At 42.6% G+C, this 21,757-nt stretch overlaps 2 protein-coding genes across 4 annotated transcripts in view; one reads left to right on the top strand and one right to left on the bottom strand.

Annotated features, from left to right (window-relative positions):
• LOC136866203 (uncharacterized) overlaps window positions 1–21,757 on the bottom strand; it is an 873,476-nt gene that overhangs the window by 306,973 nt on the left and 544,746 nt on the right. The window lies entirely within an intron of this gene.
• LOC136866204 (uncharacterized) overlaps window positions 3,003–21,757 on the top strand; it is a 327,755-nt gene continuing 309,000 nt past the window's right edge. The window contains exon 1 of the mRNA XM_067142964.2: window positions 3,003–3,068. Coding sequence (XP_066999065.2) covers window positions 3,051–3,068 — 18 coding nt within the window. The 5' untranslated portion in view covers window positions 3,003–3,050. The remainder of the gene's footprint in view (window positions 3,069–21,757) is intronic.

Below are 21,757 nucleotides of genomic sequence, written 5' to 3'. Positions count from 1 at the left end.
GAGTGCAGGTTGTTCTACTATGTGAGTCTTACCAGAAAAGAAATATGAAACCGATGGTACATATATTAGAAAAAAGAAGAAAATGAGAAAAAGACTCTCTAGAATTTACTCCACATTCTAAAATTTAAGTTGTCCTGCAAGATGGCGATTTATATTTTGCTCAAAGATGGTAGCACTGACGTCAATGAACTAGCATAAAATGCCCAGCAAATACGTGGTTCCAACTAATACAGTAAGTTGTGAGATGCTGAGTTCTGTTTATTGGACTTACTGCCTCGTGGTGTAGGGATAGCGTTTCCACCTGATGATATCGGGTTAAATTTTCTGCTCCTCCAAAAACTTTCTCCTGCTCTGAAACTTCAGGGTTAATTTGTTCGTTTGATGGAGATAATCAGAGGATAATCAAAGCATCTGTTTGATACGAGAGGCAGCAAACACAGTCAAGGAAAACAAAGCAATGTAGCTGAAAAATTGCCCAACCATCACGTTAGACTCCAGTATCTGACTAATCACCATTCGTCTTGGCAGCTTCAAGACCACGGTTATATATTTCAAGAACTGACGATTCTAGAGACGGATAAATTTGTTCAAGCATATAGACGTTAAGCCGCCTCTGTGGTGTAGTGGTTAGCGTGATTAGCTGCCACCCCCGGAGGTCCGGGTTCGATTCCCGGCTCTGCCACGAAATTTGAAAAGTGGTACGAGGGCTGGAACGGGGTCCACTCAGCCTCGGGAGGTCAACTGAGTAGAGGTGGGTTCGATTCCCACCTCAGCCATCCTCGAAGTGGTTTTCCGTGGTTTCCCACTTCACCTCCAGGCGAATGCCGGGATGGTACCTAACTTAAGGCCACGGCCGCTTCCTTCCCTCATCCTTGCCTATCCCTTCCAATCTTCCCATCCCCCTACAAGGCCCCTGTTCGCCATAGCAGGTGAGGCCGCCTGGGCGAGGTACTGGTCATACTCCCCAGTTGTATCCCCCGACCAAGAGTCTGAAGCTCCAGGACACTGCCCTTGAGGCGGTAGAGGTGGGATCCCTCGCTGAGTCCGAGGGAAAAGCCGAACCTGGAGGGTAAACAGATGATGATGATGATGATATAGACGTTATCTGCATGACTTTGGCACTAACAGCTACTTCTTTGTCGATGACCCGAATCGGGTATAGTGAAATTATGTACTAATTCGTAATTGCACAAATCAAAATTTTCAGCCATTCTCATGAACTGCAGGAGAGGGCTGTCAGTTACTGTTGTGTTCCCAGAAGGAAATATAATTTAATTTCATCGATTGAAAATGTTAAAACATTCAAGTTCTTTAGGCGTTTTCAATCGTGAAATTACCAGCGTTTCGCTCCAGTGTAGCAGTGGGCTCATTGGATTGCTACACCTCTCCCAGACACTGCCAACGGCCGTAGCCGTGTTGAAACACCGGATCCCGTGAGATCTTCGAAGTTAAGCAACATTGGGCGTGGTCAAGATTTGGATGGGTTGCCACGCGCTGTTGGTGGGGGTAAGGGAATGGAGGGGCGGAAAGGAATTGGCCACCCTACCGCACGTAAACTCCGGCTCAGGCACACCTCTGCGGAGGTTCGGACCTACCTTCGGGCAGAATACACCCTTACCTTACCTCCAAGACACTGGAGGCTAGTGCGCCGTTGAGACACCACTACAATGCAGTGGCGATGCTCTAGGGAAAGTGTGTTCCTTCACTTGTATAAATGCTTGGCTTAGTCTTGTATGTACAATTAAGTTATCAGAAGGAAACCATAACCATTATTATTTATTAGATCCATATTTCGTGGTGGGCCTGCCCTATGGCCTCTTGAGCCATCAGCTATGCTTTATGAGACCACTTTTTCCCAGCCACATCTTTTACATCTATTTTACATCTATTTTACATCTATTTTACTGTGGATCTCAATCGTACCTTAACTTTCAACTGATTTACAGTACTATTGACTTGTTAGTCCACTGGATTCTCAGCATTCTCCCCAAGCAAAAGGTGTAGTCAGACTTCTTTCAGACTTCCTCAATATTTTTTTTGTTTACAACTTTCTGTACGTCACACCGACACAGATAGGTCTCGGCGATAGCACAGCCGACGATGGGATAGGAAAGGCCTAGGAGTGAGAAGGAATCGACCGTGGCCTTAATTAAGGAACAGCCCCAGCATTTGCGTGGGGTGGAAATGGAAATCCACGGAAAACCATCTTCAGGGCTGCCGACAGTGGGGCTTGAACCCACTATCTCCTGGATGCAAGCTCACAGCTGCGCGCCCCTAACCGCACGGCCACGGCCAACTCGCCTGGTCAATAAAATTGGAGAACACAGAAGTGTTGACGAGGCGTATTTTGGTGACGACAGTAATATCGTGGCCAGGCCGACTCCTTAGCTTAATTGTGGCTGTCGATTCAGAGGACCGTACCGAAGATTTCAGTTGCGTTTGGTTAATTCCTCTGTCTCGAGGGCTGAGCGTTTGTTGTTATACGCATCTTAATATGGTACATAAAAGACACCACACTACCAACCACCACGGAAACATGCATTAGTGAATACATCCTCCCACATAGGGTGGGCGTCAGGAAACACCCGGCCATTAAACTGGTCTTGATTCACATCTATTGTCAACTCCAGGTAACTGGAAAAGTCCAAGAATAAAAAAGAAGAATAAATCGTCGTTGCTCTTCCATATTTTTGTCACCTGTGCCATTATGAACTTTAAAATTGCTCTTCTTTTTCTTCTGATTTCCCCAGTACATTCTCCTTTACTTGTAACCAGTGACCGTAAGTAGACTACAATATTACAATACCTTCTAATTTATGCTTCCAACGACAATTAGGAACTTTGTCAACGAGTCATTTAAACTGTGGTCAAGAAGTAGTCAACTTATTCTGTCCGGACATTTTGAGATAATGCACAAGAGTGAACCAGTTGCCTGATAAAAGAGATAGCAGAATGGTCTTTACTGTGGCCTATGGCCTTCTCATGAGTAGTCAGTCTGTTTGCTGGCTGTGCTATCGCCAAGACAACCTTGTACACGCTCTAGGGATATCATGCGCCAGAAGTCCACCGTAAGTACACTATACAGCACGTCTTTCAAGATTTGGACGTATTCAGCAATGCGTGAATGGAGGGATGTTTTAAAAAGTGATTCATTTAACCTCATCTCATAACGCAGTCGTGATGATGTCGGTCCAAGTGACATGTATATTCTAAGCAATGCTATAATTATTCTTGTCTGAAGGATAGATGTGCTAGCCTTCTATTCAAGACCATGCCGAACCTTTCTAAGAAGGGGACGTTAACAGGGGTAACACCTAGGGACTCTACTTGGGAGCATGAGTTGGCGTCTACAGGTCCCACAGCTGAGTCTTGTATTTGCTTCGCTCAAGCTCCTCGCCTTTATTTCCCTTTCTGGCCTCTCTTGAGTAACTCTTGTTCACGTCCGTTCTCGACTGTATTTGGTTTGCAGGGCCTAAGTTATCTTCCATTTTTCACGCCTTTCGTAGCCCTTCCTTTCTTTTTTGCCAAAACCCTCATTCTTAGAGGTTCGAACCTCATCTTTTTTTCACTGATTAGTGTTATGAGAGGATTGTTCGCTAGTTGTACTTCCTCTTAAAAGAATAATCACTACCATCATCACCAGTACCATCACCACCAGTATCCTCTACCTTTCGTAAGAGGCGACTGAAGGAGAATCTCTCAGGGAATCTCACATTCAGAGCGTATTTTGAAAACCTTCCTCTGTAGATGGGGGTGGTAAAATATATCCACGGCATCCCTTGCCTGTCGTAAGAGGCGACTGAAAGGGCTTCCAGCTTGGGAGCGTGGGTGGCAACCATGGGGCGCTGCCATTTACTTCTGCCAGGCTCCTCATTTTTATCTTTCCTATCTGAACTCTCTTGACCAACTCTTGTTTTCTTCCAACCCCGTTGCTATTAGGTTCGCGAGGCCTAGAGAGTCTTCCGTTTTCAAGTCTTTCGTGGCCATTTCCTATCTTTTACCGATATTCGTGATCTTCGTTGGGACAGACCTCTTCCGCTTTTCATTATGTTAGTGTTAAGAGAGTATGGTTGCCCAGTTTGACAACAACTACTGTACCATTGCAACCATCTCCACTACCATCACTCCAGATATTATTTTTAATCTATTCAATATCACTTCGAAACTGTATGCTATTTAACCATGAGTATTTTCTATGGGCTAGGCCCGTAGTAAAGGTGTCTTACCCAGAAGGTAGAGTTCGATTCTCAACTAGTTCAATAACTTTAACCTTGGTCTGAGAACTAACATGGGGTTTATTCAGCTTCGCGAGGTAAACAGAGGATCTATTAGATGCGAAAGACGTGAAGACTTACGATAAAAATTGTCCTTTGACTGGATGTTGCTGACCTAATTGGTGCCCTCAGATAAGCCAGTTAACCACTGACCAGGCAGTCTGAGGCAGATTATAATTGTGGAGCGGTGGTCAGTTTTTGCACGGTTCACTTATCCATGTGCTGACCACGTCCGGTGTTGCGTAACTTCGGAGGACCAATGTTTCAAATAGCTACACCGTTGGCCAAAAACCACTGTTTCCTAAACTTCAGCTACTATTATTACGAGATGCATTCATTATATAATGACACACACATTATTTTTTTCGGCCAATTTCGGTTTTAAAGAATTGGAATTTTGTTTGGGACATCTTTGAATATTCCGGCTTCGCCTCGTAGAGTTTAATTAATTTCCGATTTGTGGCAGCGCTATAACTGGCCTTCAAATTGACGTCTGTAACGGAGGTGCGTATCAAACAGAGAGCAGTTATTGAGTTTCTTTTGGCGGAAAACCAGGGTATCACAGATATTCACAGGTGCTACGGAGACCTGGCAGTGGACGAAAGCACGGTGAGCCTTCTTCACGACAACGCAAGACCTCGCACAATTCTGCGCACCCGACAGGAGCTCACAAAACTGCCCAGATCACGCGCCTTCTGACTGCCATTTGTTTGACCCAATGAAGGATGTATTCCGCGGGAAGCACTACGTGGATGATGGGGAATGATGGGGAAGTTAACGGTGCAGCACGACGTTTGCTCCGACATCGACCAGTGGAGCGGTACCATGCAGGCATATAGGCCCTCACATTATGGTGGCGTAAGGCCGTAGCATTGAATGAAGATTATGTTGAAAAACAGAGTATCGTAGCACAAGGATTGGGAAATAACATGGTGTATTTTAATCCGCAATAAAACCAATCTGCTTGTAGAAAACAAATGTGTTGCATTCTATTTTGAACTCCCTTCGTACTACTATTATTTACTAGTAAAACCAAACCATGGCACTACAGCCCTTGAAGGGCCTTGGCCTACCAAGCGACCGCTGCTCAGCCCGAAGGCCTGCAGATTACAAAGTGTCATGTGGTCAGCACGACGAATCCTCTCGGCCGTTATTCTTGGCTTTCTAGACCGGGGCCGCTATCTCACCGTCAGATAGCTCCTCAATTCTAATCACGTAGGCTGAGTGGACCTCGAACCAGCCCTCAGGTCGAGAGAAAAATCCCTGACCTGGCCGGGAATCGAACCCGGGGCCCCTGGGTAAGAGGCAGGCACGCTACCCCTACACCACGGGGGCCGGCATTATTTACTAGTAAGCTACATTATGTCTTTCATATTTCAGTTTGTTTATTTGTTTGTTTGTTTGTTGTAACCCACTTTCCGGTATTAACGAGAAGCCCACCCCACTTCGACAACGAAGGAAAGGATTACTTACATTGAAAATATCAGCCGAATTTATAGGAGGAATGTCAGTCAACATTAAAAGTTCGATGCGGCCGAATCATTCGAAAAGATTTCTCGTGAGATTACGTAGCTGATCTTGGAACCTCACATAATAATAATAATAATAATAATAATAATAATAATAATAATAATAATAATAATAATAATAATAATAATAATTATCCGTAGCTTAGGGGTAGTGTGCCTGCCACTTACATCGGGAGGCCCCGAGTTCAATTCCTGCGATTTTAATTTCCGACTGAGGGCTGGAACAGAGTTCACTCTGCCTCCTGAGACAAGCCGAGGAGCTGTGTGATAAGGGATACCGTAGCTGATCCGGTCGCAGAAGTCAAACAATAGGCTGAGGATGTCATCATGCTCGTTGACCAATTGACAGTCCATTATCTGCAGTCATGGGCAGTAGTTTCTTGGCAGGCAAGGAACTTAATGGCCTGTGTGTATTATTACTGTTATTAAGATAAGAAAAACAGAATAATTCTTCAACTCATCAGATGAACTAGAATTACATTAGAACAAATACATGTATCCTTCATCGAAATCCTGGGTTGAGAATTGTGGTACCTTAAAAAAGAAAAGAAGCCACCACTTCTGACTTCTGCAACAGTTAAACAAATAAAAACACGCATTTAAGATTTTATAAATAATAATAATAATAATAATAATAATAATAATAATAATAATAATAATAATAATAATAGTAATAATAATAATAATAATAATAATAATAATAATAATAATATAATGAGCTGGGCCGAGTGGCTTAGACGCTTCAAGCTCTGGCCTCAGACCCTAACGTGGCAGGTTCGATTCTGGCTCATTCCGGTGGTATTTGAAGGTGCTCAAATACGTCAGCCTCGTGTCGGTAGATTTACTGGCACGTCTTTTACATGCCGATATCGTACGGCATGGATTTGTGAATAGACTATTTTCCGTCCTTCGAAAATCCGACTACATCCGTCGGCTTTGAAACTGCGATCTTGGGATCTGGAGGCGAATTTCCTGTAACTGACCGACAGGGGGAGCTAGTACAGATATGCAAGATGTGCCAAAATTAGTGCTCTTGTAGAAAACTGCTTGTGTAAACCTCTCGTAACACAAGATTTGGACCTAAAATAAGAGGTTCTGCCTTCTAATCTACAGAACTCTGAAACGTTCTCTCACAGATCAGTCACGAATTATGGCTTCTTGGGGATACCATGTCCCGGTTAATAAAGTTAACCAATACAGATGACACTTCAATACTTGCAGGTTATTGTCTGTGCATACCACAGGTTTTGTCAGGGTTTATTTGTTTACAGAGGAACCGACCTCAGACGGCGAACGGTCCCGTCCCATATTTTCCTGGGTTTGAACCGCGGAAGGTCATTCCAAATGTGGTCGACGGTGGGATTCAAACCTCATGTCCTTCCAGGCAGAGTTCATTGATGATCGTCACCTATTCAATCGCTTTGTTGCACCGAGCCGCCTTGATCAGTCGGTCAGACCTGTATATCTGCGGAAGATAATCTACATTACCTTATCGGACAATTTCCAGCATAAAGGTGAATACAATACACCTTCAAAGATTTCTACTCTAGTGTATTCCTTTATTTTAAGGCAACTAGTTTATGACATTCGTTATCTTAATTTATCATTGTCATAAGAATACAATGTGCTATATTAAGCTTATCATTTAACCATTTAATGTCACATCTGGTGCGGAAACCAGAAGTGATAACCTCTGTTGTTCTATCCTTTGTGATCAGTTCCCAACCGATATGTCAAAAAATCTGGAAAACGTGTTGCTTGTCAGCAGAATATGTATGTCCCGTGGAGGTGTGCTTGATGGTAGATCGGACTCAGGAGACGACCTAACAACGAGTTATCAGTTCCCAACACCAACAAAAGGTGTTCTATCCGCTGAAATGTGGTAAAGGATGAGATTTCACATTGATGTTGGGGTGGGGGCGGGGATATGAGGTGACATTAATTAAAACACTTATAACGAACTCATCGCAGTTCGAGGTACGGAAAGTTGTTGATAGAGTTTAATGTCTCAGGAAAATCTAGTTCATCATCATCATCATCATAATCAATCAATCAATCAATCAATCAATCAATCAATCAATCAATCAATCAATCAATCAATCAATCAATCAATCAATCAATCAATCAATCAATCAATCAATCAATCAATCAATCAATCTTTTAAATTATTTCAAAGAAGTTGGAAATTTTTCGAACACCTCACTAGGTAAATTATTCCAATTCCTGTCCGGCTCCATGGCTAAATGGTTAGCGCGCTGGTCTTTGACCACAGGGGTCCCGGGTTCGATTCCCGGCAGGGTCGGGAATTTTAACCTTAATTGGTTAATTTCTCTGGCACGGGGACTGGGTGTATGTGTCGTCTTCATTATCATTTCATCCTCATCACGACGCGCAGGTCGCCTACGGGTGTCAAATCGAAAGACCTGCATCTGGCGAGCCGAACTTGTCCTCGGACACTCCCGGCACTAAAAGCCATACGCCATTTCATTTCATTCCAATTCCTAATTTCTCTTCCTATAAACGAACACTCGCCCCGATTTATCCTTTTGAATTCCAACTGTAGTAGTGAGTAGAACTGGCAAAAAGTGTTCAGAACCTTGGGCACAGCATGCGAGAACGTTACCGCTGCGTTTCTCCCTAACCCTATTCGTCTGTTAAATGTTGCGGTTGTGTAATGTTGCGCAATCGTTCTATTTGTAATAAAATATAACTTCCCTGTACAATAATAATAATAATAATAATAATAATAATAATAATAATAATAATAATAATAATAATAATAATAATAATAATAATAATGTCGAAATTTGTATTTCGGAAAAGAAATAACCAGAAAACTTTGCTATTTTTAATCAAATGCAATATATTTCTCCTTTACCTTACCTCTGTTGGTCGTCCACGTGATTCTGCTGGGTGAATCATAAATCTATCGTGGTTGCTATCCATGTCGTGTTTAATGTACTTCTCTTCTATCTTATTGGTGTGTGACGTACAAGTAGATCAGCTCTCGAGACGGATTGTTCCAGTTCCTTCATGCAGAAGTTGGCACACACTATCACTCAAAGTTGGGGTATCATAAATTTTCCTAACATATGACTTCAGTGGAGCCAAATCATTTCTATGGGATTTAAAATACTGTGATATGGATGGAGTCGCAACGCTTCGTGTCCGCATGTGGCTGCGATCTCGTCTACAGCGTACCTTTAATTGATATTGGCTGATTTGATTTCCTGCAACACAATTACCTTGATAGGTATAGGTACGGGAATACTTCTGTACTCAATAACCTTAATGATGTTTTTACAATTGCTGTTCATGAAAGGAAACTGAATCAGCTGCCTCATGTGATAGCTTGCGTTGTCCATCATGATTACACGTGTTCGATTACGTGGTAGGTTTTCTACAAGATTGGACCTAAACCAGTTTTCGAAAAAAAAGGCTGTCATTTCGTTATGGACATCAGCTTTGCAGCCACTAACGTTCTTAGCCGATAAATAAAGACAATGTTCCATCCAGCCATCACTTTCCCCAGCATACAACACCATAATTTGCCTGCATTTAGATGTGGTGCCTTCAATGTGCAATTACAAGTTCCATCATCCCACACTTTCTTCACAATGACATGAGCGTCGTACCAGGTTTCATCTAGTTGGATAACTCTACACCTCTTGGAACGGAGAAGGTCTGTGAATTTATATCGTCAAGCTACTATTTTAATAGATTCCACTATAGTATATTTCTGGGGCCGATGACCTAGATGTTAGTCCCCTTTATACAAGAAGTATCATCAATATGTCTGTTTTTCCTTAGAATGTTTAAACAAAACCTATGTTTTATTAACAGTTGTCGTAGAGTAGTTTTCTTCATAAGGAAAATCACATATACTTTTCAAATGTTTTAACAGTGCCTGTACGGTTCGTGACTTCACCTTCAGTGAAGAATTATTTGTATACCTCACGTATCAAGTATAGGAAAAATAATACATTTTGTTAAAAACAACCCTCAAAACCATCATCACTTAAAAATTCCTAAGCGCGTCACTCTATGTGACAACATTTGTCGATTTCCAGAAGGCCTACGATTCAGTAGATAGAGAATCTCTCTTCCTGACACTTGCTGAACTGGGACTAGATAAGAAAACCTTGAATCTTGTGAAAGCAACTCTCACCAACACTACAACCAAAATAAAATTCAGAGGGGAACTGTCCCAAAGCTTTGAGATCAGAACAGGTGTTAGACAAGGGGATGGCCTATCTCCAATCCTCTTTAACTGCCTACTCGAAAAAGTCGTTCGTGAGTGGACGAAAGTGCTAAAGGATGACTCTGGATTGAGATTAGGCTACAAGAAAGACAAGTTAACAGTCAACTGTTTAGCCTTCGCAGACGACCTTACACTCTTGGCATCCAGTGTGGAGGTAGCTATCCATCAACTATCCTCTCTCGACCACACAGCAGCTAAAGTAGGGTTGAAGATCGCCTTCAACAAAACACAGTTTATCACCAACATCAGAGATGCACCCAAATCAATCCCACTCGGAGACAGAGAAGTACAAAGGACTAACTCCTTCAAATACCTAGGAGAATGGATAACCCCAAACATGAATGATGATCAGGCCATTAACAGAGCAGATGCTCAAATTGGAAAGCGCCTATCAATTATATAAGAGTATGTACAAATCCAAATCCTCCAACGTCAAAATCAGGCATTACAGTACTTTAGTGAGACCGTCAGTACTATACGCCTCAGGATGCCTAAACATGGTAAGAAAAGGGCAACTCAAAAAACTGGAGCTGAAGGAAAGGAAGATCCTGAGAAAATCATGGGCCCTATTATAAAAGGAAGCAAGTACAGAATCGGGCACAACAATAAACTATACCAACAATTAGAAAGCATTACACCATCCATGAGGAAGGGGAGATTGAACTTATATGCTTATGTCGTGAGAATGGACAATGTCTTGTCCAAGATAAATTTTTCGGAAGTGGGCTATTTAACATCAACAAAACTCTAGAATTCCACCATTATTATTATTATTATTATTATTATTATTATTATTTTGTCGTCTGACCTCCGAAAAGGCCTGGTGCAGGTCTTTCGAGTTGACGCCGTATAGACTACCTATTCGTCTACGATGAATTCTGATGACGAACACACAGCCCCGAGCCGTCGGAATTAACCAACGGAGGTTAAAATCTCCGGCCCGGCCCGAATCGAACCCAAAGAACCCCTGGACCAAAGGCCAGCATGTTAACCTTTTAGCCATCGAGCCGGACATAATAATAATAATAATAATAATAATAATAATAATAATAATAATAATAATAATAATAATAATAATAATAATAATAATAATTATTACTATTATTATTATTATAGCCTATAATCCTTTTTCAGGAAACTGATCGTCAACGGGTTTGCCATAAGACACAGTATTGTAAGAATTTTTTTTTTAAAGAGTACATATGGTTCCTTAAAAGAAGCACAGACACACGGACAGTCGTGTCGGCAATCGTGGATAGGTAGCTTTCCTTGAGGGCAAATCTCTTCCCCAACTCAGACATCATCTTCGGCATGCTACCCCTTGCGCCCATCATAAATAAATGGTGACGGAGATTACCTGATACTTCTCCTTGACGTTATTGGATACTGGAACGTAGATTGTCTGTTTCTCGAAGTGCACATCATGCGGCTATTGTTCGCTTGACTCTAGCCGTACTGTTCGGTCTATTATCCCAGAATGATCTTTCTGTTTATCGATGGCTAGAATATCTACTCTTCTCGTGCTACCATTTTCAGCTAAGCAGTTCACTCCGTTTACTACCCACCCGTTATTGCGAACTATTTTTGCAATAAGGGCGCGAATTTGTGTGATGGCGAGTATTCTTAAGCAATGAGCCGAATGGACAGTAGCTGAGAACGTGTCTGGGAGTTTCAATCTCACCGCACGCACGCCTGCAGTTGTTGTTCTCCTAGCTTTTACTGTAGAAGCGTCTTACTAGAGCCACGTCTGCCATGATGCTTTCAGCCCACTTCGGTGTTGAAATTCTTCTTCTTCTTCTTCTTCTTCTTCTTCATATGGCCTCATCTACCGTGTGCTGAATTTTTTATTTGTAGCCACTTAGGCTAATTGCGTGTCAAATTTTTTAGAATCTGTTTTACGTCACACCGACACAGATAGGTCTTACGGCGACGATGTGATAGGAAAGGCCTAGGAGTAGGAAGGAAGCGGCCGTGCCTTAATTACGGTACAGCACCAGCATTTGCTTGGTGTGAAAATGGGAAACCACGGAAAATCATCTTCAGGGGTACCGGCAGTGGGGGTCGAATCCACGATCTCCCGGATGCAATCTCATAGCTGCGCGTCCCTAACCGCACGGCCAACTCGCCCAGTCGTGTCAATTTTGACGTTCCCTTTCACTCCACCAGAGAGCAGAGTACCGGATCTATATTGGGCTATCTATGATTGACTTTTAATTAGTTCTGTCGGGTAAACACCGAACGTGTCACCAGAGATCTTTTACTTGTCGACATCGTACGACATGGAGTGCCGAACAGACTTTTTCACTCCCTTCTAAAATTCAACTACCTCTACCGGGTTTATACCCGTGATCTTGGTATCCGAAGACCAACACTCTACTACTGATCCAGAGAAGGAATTATTATTATTATTATTATTATTATTATTATTATTATTATTATTATTATTATTATTATTATTATTATTATTATTATTATTATTATTACGTGGGTTTACAGTCAGAAGGAGTTAACTTTTCACTTTGATAGTGAACCCTTTAAGGTAAAAAGGTCATGGGTACAATAGAGATATTAATGTTATTGCTTTTACGACCCATTAACTACAATATAAATGTAGTACGGGTCAGATGGCACTAGCAATGCCATTCTTTAAGCAACCAGTCTCTGCGGTGATGAGTGTGAAGGTGTAGCTGGTAAAGTCGTGTGTATATTTGATTGGCCTTGGCAGACTGATGTGTTAATAACACTTCCTGGGCTCGGTGAAGAAACCAACGGGAAAAATAGCTCACCTCTAATTCCTCTCGCATCCCTTTTCATTAATTAATTAATTAATTAATTTCGTGTGGCTATTTCTAGCCGAGTGCAGCCCTTCTAAGGCAGACCCTCCGATGAGGGTGGGCGGCATCTGCCATTTGTAGGTAACTGCGTGTTATTGTGGTGGAGGATAGTGTTATGTGTGGTGTGTGAGTTGCAGGGATGTTGGGGACTGCACAAACACCCAGCCCCCGGGCCATTGGAATTAACCAATTAAGGTTAAAATCCCCGACCCGGCTGGGAATCGAACCCGGGAACCTCTGAACTGAAGGCCAGAACGCTGACCATTCAGCCAACGAGTCATCCCTTTTCATTGAAGCCTGGGTTTTGTAGGAAAGGTAGTGATAGAACTGTTGGGGATCCAATCAGCCCCTTGGTTAAGGACACATAGTATTTCCATAAAATTTATGCCTTCCATGCAAAGCAAAGCTATATCCATACAGGCATGAAGGCTCATGGAAAAGGGGAATGTAAAGGCTTCCACGACCTCTGAACTCGGCACTGAGAGAGAGAGTGGTTAGCTTATTGCCTGGCTGCCTTTGCCCCCTAGAAATTCACTTTGTACTCATTACTAGTAATGGTCCGGATCCATGGCTAAACAGTTAGCGTGCTGGCCTTTGGTCAGAGGAATCCCGGGTTCGATTCCGGGAGGGTAGGGAATTTTAACCATAATTTCGCTGTCACGGGGAATGGGTGTATGTGTCGTCTTCATCATCAATTCACCCTCATCACGACGCGCAGGTCATCTACGGGAGTCAAATAAAAAGACCTGCATCTGGCGAGCCGAACATGTCCTCAGACATTCCCGGCACTAAAAAACACACTCCATTTCATTTCTGGTAATGAACAATAATAACGGTATAGGTTTTACGTCCCATTAACCACAGGCGTAGGCTAAGTGAATTTCGGCCAGTGCCTCTCTAGAAGTGAAAATTTCTTTTCGAAATTGCTCTGCTCTCTGATGCACAATCGAATCGATAACCTTCCCGATGAACTGAGCAGCTCTTTACCGTCTGGTATAGGCATCCCCTACAACTTTTGAGTTTAAAAACTCAATTTGAATTTAATGATCATGGCGTTTTCTACATATCGTGACAGACAGACAGACAGACAGACAGACAGACAGACAGACAGACAGACAGACAGACAGACAGACAGACAGACAGACAGACAGACAGACAGACAGACAGACAGACAGACAGACAGACAGACAGACAGACAGACAGACAGACAGGCAGACAGACAGACAGACAGACAGACAGACAGACAGACAGACAGACAGACAGATCGCAACTGAAAATTTCTAATGGCCCAAGCATAAGCGCGACTGCAAACGATGGAGTTCATCGTTGTAGAGCTTTCTCGATTTCTTAATACGCGGAGGTTTATCTACACTTAGCCAGAAAAAAAGAGTGAACTTCTGTGTTTCTTGAAACGACTTTAAATACTAGCATCCGCTAAAAAAATGCTCTAAGCGTTGTTTGGCACTTCCCTAACATAACGAAACAGTTTATTGGCAAAGAGTGTACTGGGTAAATGTTCAGTAAAGAGAAAGACAAGAAATTCTTTATCAATAAAGATCATAGCATGGATGAAATACACGAAGTCTAACGCTGATCGACTTGTACAATATATCCACACTTGTGTCAGAACGTGTACATCGATGCGATCTCAAAAATTTCCTGGTTATCTCGTAATTCTAAAACATGCAAATTGCAAATTAGAACTAGTTTTAAATCGATTACGCGGTATTATCTTATTTGGTATCGACTTAATTTCTTAATTTTCCCTCGTCTGAAACAACATGTTTCACAGAGCGCTGTATCCTCTTTAACAACACAGTTTACTGAAACCGTTTGGGAGTATATTAAATTTTCCTTTTGACCGTAAGTCAGCTAGCAATTTATATATACAGCTTCATCATGTACTATGTTTGTGGAGCTATCAACTGTTGGAGAGAATGGTGTATGTCACTTATTTAAGCGCTGTGAACTTTAATAACTTTCAAAACCCATTATATCACACTTATGAAGTTTGTTGTAACTGCATTGTGTTTTTCGCCCACACATGGGATTTGCGGATATTAAAAACGAAAATAAAAGCATCGTTATGTAAATTCACAACTTCAATTTCAACAGAGCCTCTGACCAACTTTAGTTTCAGCTTGTAGTAATGGTCGGATGTCCTCTCTAACGAGTGATGAAGTACAGCAGGTGGAACTACAGTCCATAAAAACGTAAATTGCTTTATTTGAAGGCGAAAATAGTATATCTTTAGCAGTACTATAGGCAACTGGGTGTCCCGAAACATGAGTTGGTGTCAGCATCTCCAATCTCATAACGAAGCAATCTGCTATAACCTCTATAAAAAATTCGATTGCAGATGGAAGATCAAGCTAGGCCCTAGCATTGAACACTTTAGTTACTCATTTTGTAATAAAATACTACTACTCCTACTACTAATAGGATGGGTTAAACTGAAGCTTCAATGTGAAATGGATGATGATGAAGAAGTACGTATTGGTATCAGCAGAATATTGGGAACTACTATTGTGCAAAATGTGAGAGAAAGGCACTGCGAGAAGTGAGAAGAAATGAGGACATTGTCGTCGTACCAAAGACAGAGAAACCGCGCTCGTAAGACCGTAATCACGAACACTGGTGATTACAAGAATAAAATCGGTGAGCTACTTAATCCTAAGAACTACAGGCAACTGATACAAGACCCCACTACTCGCATTCTGAGACAGACTAAAGATATGCTCATGAGATCGTCTTCAGGAAAAGCCGCAGTCCTCAGACTTAGTGCGGTCTCCACAAGATCCATAATGCTGATGTTCCGTTACTCTTCATTGTCAATACAATTGGCTCTCCCACCTAAGGTACTTTAAGCTACACTACTTTAGGGACACATCGGATAAACGGAGTCTCACATTAGGATTTTTGAACATTTTGTCAAACTGCTAGAAGGGATAAATATTAATAGCACCTGACATGATGATCAGTTTTGATGTTGTGTCCCTCTTTACCAACATGCTGCTCGAAGCTAAAATTTCACTTCTAACTGAAATTTTCCCTTCTGACATCACGGCTTTCTTCAGCCATCGCTTTCGGGCCACATACTTCCAGTGGTATGGCAGATGTTTTGAACAAATTGATAGGGTTGCCACTGGGAGCCCCTTAAGTCTAGCCGTCACCAATTTCTACATGGACAAATTCAAGAAATAGAAATCCGCTCTGGTGGCGGTGACGTACAAGCCCACTAGATGGTACTGCTATGTCTACGACACTTTCGTCCTATCTCAACAGCATCCACCCAAAAATCCAGTTCACAATGGAGAGAGAAACGGAGGGGAACTTCTATTCTTAGACATGCTTGTGAAGAGGTAGGACCGCCATCTAGCCCATACATCTAGCCTACACATACTGACCGCTATCTCATTAAGAACTCCAACAATCACCCTAAACAGAAACAGGCAATGATGAGGATGCTGCTTGAATGAGCCAAGAGATTGTGTCAGACAAATCTGTATCAGAGCGAAAGCGGGCTGGGCTTTAAGAACCAATGGATAAAGCAAAACTGAGATCAAGAGGACTGTCGAGTCTTTTCCCTGATCTGAAGAAATAAACCAAGAACAGACACGTCGGAGAAAGGCATTCCTTTCATACATCCCTGTGTTTACGTACCTAACTGGCAAGGTGTTAAATAGTCACAACAACAAGACCGTCTTTACAACAACAAAGAAAATATCCCAGCGGTTAAGCTCGATTAAGGACCCTAGAGACCCCTCCGCAGTGCAGATGTGTACCATATTTTCCATTCGTGTGGAAAGGTATATATCGGGACTACCGAACGAAAAACATAAATGTCATCGTCGCTAGAAAAATCTGTGATGGTGGAGCACGCTCTCTATTTGTTCCATCATGAAGTGTTTAATTATCCATGTCTTGGCTGCACAGTTTGCTGTGGGCAAGACGAGGGAGTGTATCAAGCATAACTTGATGTTCTTATCAATCTTTCCAGACTATGTTTAGTTTTTTGGTGGCTATTCTGTCCACAGACTTTCTTCACCTGTTTTCGTCTGGACATTATATGGATTTGATAGAGCTCAAATACTTACATTTCTTAACAATATCTCCCATCACGTGGGACCGGCTGATTGTCAGTCGTCACCTTCGCCTATTCTCTGTTTTAATTTGCAAGCCACACTCTTTGCTATTTAACATGAGATTCTCCATGATAGTTTGTAGTTCCTGCACACTAGTGGCTAGGATCACATGTCATCAGCGTACTTCAGGTTACTGATCCTCTTTTCCCTGACGGAAATGCCTCCTTCTCAGTTCTCAAGTACATTATATGCTTTGTATAGATGTTGAAGAAGTAGGGAGAGAGAATGCTTACCTGACTTGTACCACCTCCTACTTAGAAGTTACAGGACAATATTTAGTTGACTTGAACAGCAGCTGTATTTCCACAGGCTTAGCACAAGTGCCATTAGGCGCAGTGCTACTCTCGTATTTAAAAAATGGTTCAGAGAGGTGTCAAACTTTCTGAATATAACGCTTTGATCTAGTCGACGAAAGAGAGCTCTCCTTCTTTCTCTAGAATCTGGCAAACATTCAAAATTTACCTTTCCTGCTCCTTGTGAAGTGGTGGGGGTGGATTTTGCTTGCGTGAAGATTGCTTCAGGACAGGATGGATTAAAAGCAATAATGTCAATGCGTCGGTTGCTTCCTCTGTTGGAGCGTCTCTGTACTTCTTCATAGACGTTATAACCTTGTCCTCTCAAACATTAGGTATCATTGATCTGGCTACATTATGGCGTGAGGTGCGTAGTAAATCACCATGTGGACAGGCTCCCAGGACAAGTGAAAGAGTTTCGAACTCTCTGTGGCAACGCCAACAGAGGCTGTTGCCCTGGGATCTGTCAGACACAGTACACACAGCAGAGACATTGGTATTAATTCTTTTTTTGCCTCACGCCATTCATTGCAAGGCAATCCTTTATGATCAGGAATCCATATATTCGCTGGAGTATACTGTTTAAATAAATAAATTTAAAAATCGAAATACCAATTAACTTAATCTATCTTTACGGCTGTTATGTTATTCACTTTATTTATAACTTATCTGGCTGCTTGCCTTTGCTAATTATATGCCCGAGCGTATTATGTTTCTTTACATTTGATAATTTGCTAAATTTCATACGCCAAGTAACTGCTGCCCTAATTGCCCAGGCCTACCACTATGATGCCGTTATGTTGGGCGTAAGATTCTCTATTCAAATGTACACACGTCATGGGCCGCAATTTACATTTATAAGTCCATATGATGAAACTTCAGAAATGTTACACATTAGACCCCGCAAAACTTTGTCCCTAAGGGTCGTAGGGTAACCGTTGTGATTCCATCATCTCGAGCTTACTAGTGGTATACCATATTAAGGGTTGGAATTGAAGTTTAGATGGACAAATCGCTGGTTTTTCAAAACATCGGTAAACCGTTTTATTGTTCAAATCACTTATTCACAGACTGTCCCTATGTCTGCTGTAATGCCAATTTGCGGGGAAAGTGCGACACGTTCACTTGCTAGCTACGGTGCTCCGAAGTGTACTGAGTGCGTGCAATCGAGAACTCAGAATACGATGATCCCACGTGGATAGGTTGCATCATCGTGATAAATTTATTAATGCCACGTTTAGTTGAGGCCTTGAGTTAGCTTGCGATATCGAAATATCGAATGTGTCACTTATAGTTTGCCAGAAACAGCCTGCGATAGATAACGCCAGATTTCTGTTCATGCTGTGGACCGAGACTTCATGTCAAAAGTAGAAGCTCGCTTGTTTACTTGCTTGTTTTATTTTCAAGGTTACTCAGTGACATGCCATAACCGGAGGGATAGGGCACCTGGTGCACTAGGTTGCATCGATAACCTCTCTGCCTTACCTGACTAGCGGGCTTGTATGATATTCAGGCGATTACTTTACCTTTACGGCAACTAAGGGAATTCCAGCCATCACATCACAAAATCTACGATTAAATTGAAAATTCCTTGCTGTCGTCACTTCAGTAAGAATTGTAGTGTCTTATTAGAACAGGTAGTAATCGTAATTGAATGTTTTCTGGACTAATTTTTAGTTTCTGAAGGCGATGCCTAGTCGACGTAACTACAACCCCTGTCTTCAGGTTCGTGCTTCATCTCATGGTAGGTGGTATTCTGACGATGTACCATCAGATCTGGAAGCTATTTGTTCCGTGGTCTTTCTCACCCTCTCTTATTCCTTATCTTAACGTTACCTCTATAACGTTGGTCGAACATTTATTTGGGCTGAACGCCTGTTATGTTCAATAATAAAAAATATATAACGTTGGTCAGGAAGCTGTTACGTAATAGGATTTCCCCAGGGTACTCGACGTTCTTTACCTAATCATTGTGAGTAGTTCACTCTTGCCTTACATTTTGTTCAGGGCGCTTTTACTAGATCTCTGGATTTTACTAGATTTCTACGCAGCTAATTCTCAGAACTCGTCTCCAGACCCACATTTCAAAACCTTCGATGTGTTTCCTGTCTTGTTTTGTTAATATTCAGGAGTCACAACTATAGAGCAGCACTTTCCAGATAAGGGTTTTTTTTGTATGACTTTTTCTATAACGGACAGTCAAGCGAAAACGGGTTACCTGGCAGAAAGTGTAGTAGAACTTTTTTTTAAACCTCAAAACGAATCAACAGAACTGTTAAAACATTTATCTCACTGGGTGATGAGACATCGATGGTGGGCTGTGGAAGGAACCATGTCGTTGTCCGATGAAAATCTATTTGCACGAATGTCTTTCTTCAGCTCGATCATTGGGCCACAATCAACTCACCGCGCTATGAAGATTCGTTGCAGAAGTCGAGGCGTGTCATAATGTCAAAAAGCACTGGAAAGTTATTCAAAGGCATTATCCTTATTCATGACAATGTCCGCCCCCACACTGCCAACTCTGTGAATAATATGATGCAGAGATTTGGATGGGAAACCCACCAACAACCTCCCTGCATCCCAGACCTCTCCCCATGTGATTTTCCGGAAGCTGGATGAACATACAGTAGTGGAATCCCGCCTGTAATTCTCGCGTTTGATCCTCCTCATATAAACTTTGTTATCGTCGTGTTATTGTTTTCTCTTCTTCTTCTTCTTCTTCTTCTTCTTCTTCTTCTTCTTAATCTGGTTACCCTCCAGGGTTGGTTTTTCCCTCGAACTCAGCGAGGGATCCTACCTCTACCGCCTCAAGGGCAGTGTCCTGGAGTGTGAGACATTGGGTCGGGGGATACAACTGGGGAGGAGGACCATTACCTCGCCCAGGCAGCCTCACCTGCTATTATGAACAGGGGCCTTGTGGGGGGATGGGAAAATTGGAAGGGATAGACAAGGAAGAGGGAGGAAGCGGCCGTGGCCTTAGGTTAGGTACCATTCCGGCATTTGCCTGGAGGAGAAGTGGGAAACCACGGAAAACCACTTCCAGGATGGCTGAGTTGACCTCCCGAGGCTGAGTGGACCCCGTTCCAGCCCTCGTACCACTTTTCAAATTTCGTGGCAGAGCCGGGAATCGAACCCAGGCCTCCGGGAGTGGCAGGCAATCACACTAATCACGACACCACAGAGGCGGACTTATTGTTTTCTCGAGGAATATTAAATAATGTTCAAAATTTTCTCAGCGCTAGATAAAATAATTTTGCTTCTTACTCTTTCTGTACAGGGTGGTCGGAAACAACGTGAACCGGGCATATTAGCATTAGAGGGGTTCATACCAATATCCCACTTGAAAAAAAAAATTAATACATCGCGCCGTTGTCATTTTATCAGTTGCTGAACGTAGCCAGTCAAGTCGCTTCGCGGGAGAATTCAAATGAGCTCTGTGAGGCTGTGTTGCTACATCTGCACGTGACTAAAAACCGGCTTGAGAGCATCAATCGAAGAAACACGAAACTCCGAGCTGACAGGATCGCGCTATGGTGACACCAGCTGAAACACACGGTGTGTTTGTGTTTGATGCCGATTTCTTGGCATGGTTCTCAAGCCGGGTTTAAGTCACATGCACATTTAGCAACATCGCCTCGCAAAGCCTATTTGAATTCGCCCGCGAAGTGATCTCATTGGCTAACCTCAGAAGCTAATAAAATAACAACGGCGCGAGACATCGAATTAATTTTTTCAAATGACTTACTAGTATGACCAACCCTCTAACGCACATATACCCGCTTCACGTTGTTTTTGAACACGCTGTGTATGAATCGTCAGGTGGTGGTGGTAAAGATTATTGTTTTAAGAGGAAGTAGAACTAGGCAACCATCCTCTATATAACACTAATCAGAGTGAAATAATGGAAGGGGTCCGACACTTCGATAAATGAAGATATCGGCCAAAGGAAGACAAGGGTCACGAAGGGCATGAAAATGAAAGACTCCCTAGCCCTCGCAAACCTAATAGCGTCGGGGTCTGAAAAGAACAAGAGTTGACCAAGGGAGGTCGGATAGGATACATAAAAGTGAGGAGCCTGGCACAAATAAGTGGAAGCAATGACAGGACTCAGCTAAGGGCCCCGTGGACGCCAACCCACGCTCAAAGTTCAGAGCCCCTGGAGCCCCTTTTAGTCACCTCTTACGACAGGCAGGGAATACCGCGGGTGTTATCCTGCCGCCCCCACCCACAGGGGGATATGAATCGTCAGTGGTGAAGGGAAGTAAGTCAGATTTTCGCACTTAGGTGAGAGAAGAACTGATTGTCTCCATTTGCGTTATTGCTGTAAATGTGAATTTTTTAAAGTTGATGTATAACTTGATTTCCCCGACTCTTTGGCTGAATGGTCAGCGTACTGCCCTTCGGTTCAGAGGGTCCCG

The sequence above is a fragment of the Anabrus simplex genome, chromosome 3 (assembly GCF_040414725.1).
Source record: "Anabrus simplex isolate iqAnaSimp1 chromosome 3, ASM4041472v1, whole genome shotgun sequence".
NCBI lineage: Eukaryota > Metazoa > Arthropoda > Insecta > Orthoptera > Tettigoniidae > Anabrus > Anabrus simplex.
The sequence above is the reverse complement of the archived record's forward strand: the minus strand, read 5'-3'. Positions and strand labels throughout refer to the sequence as shown.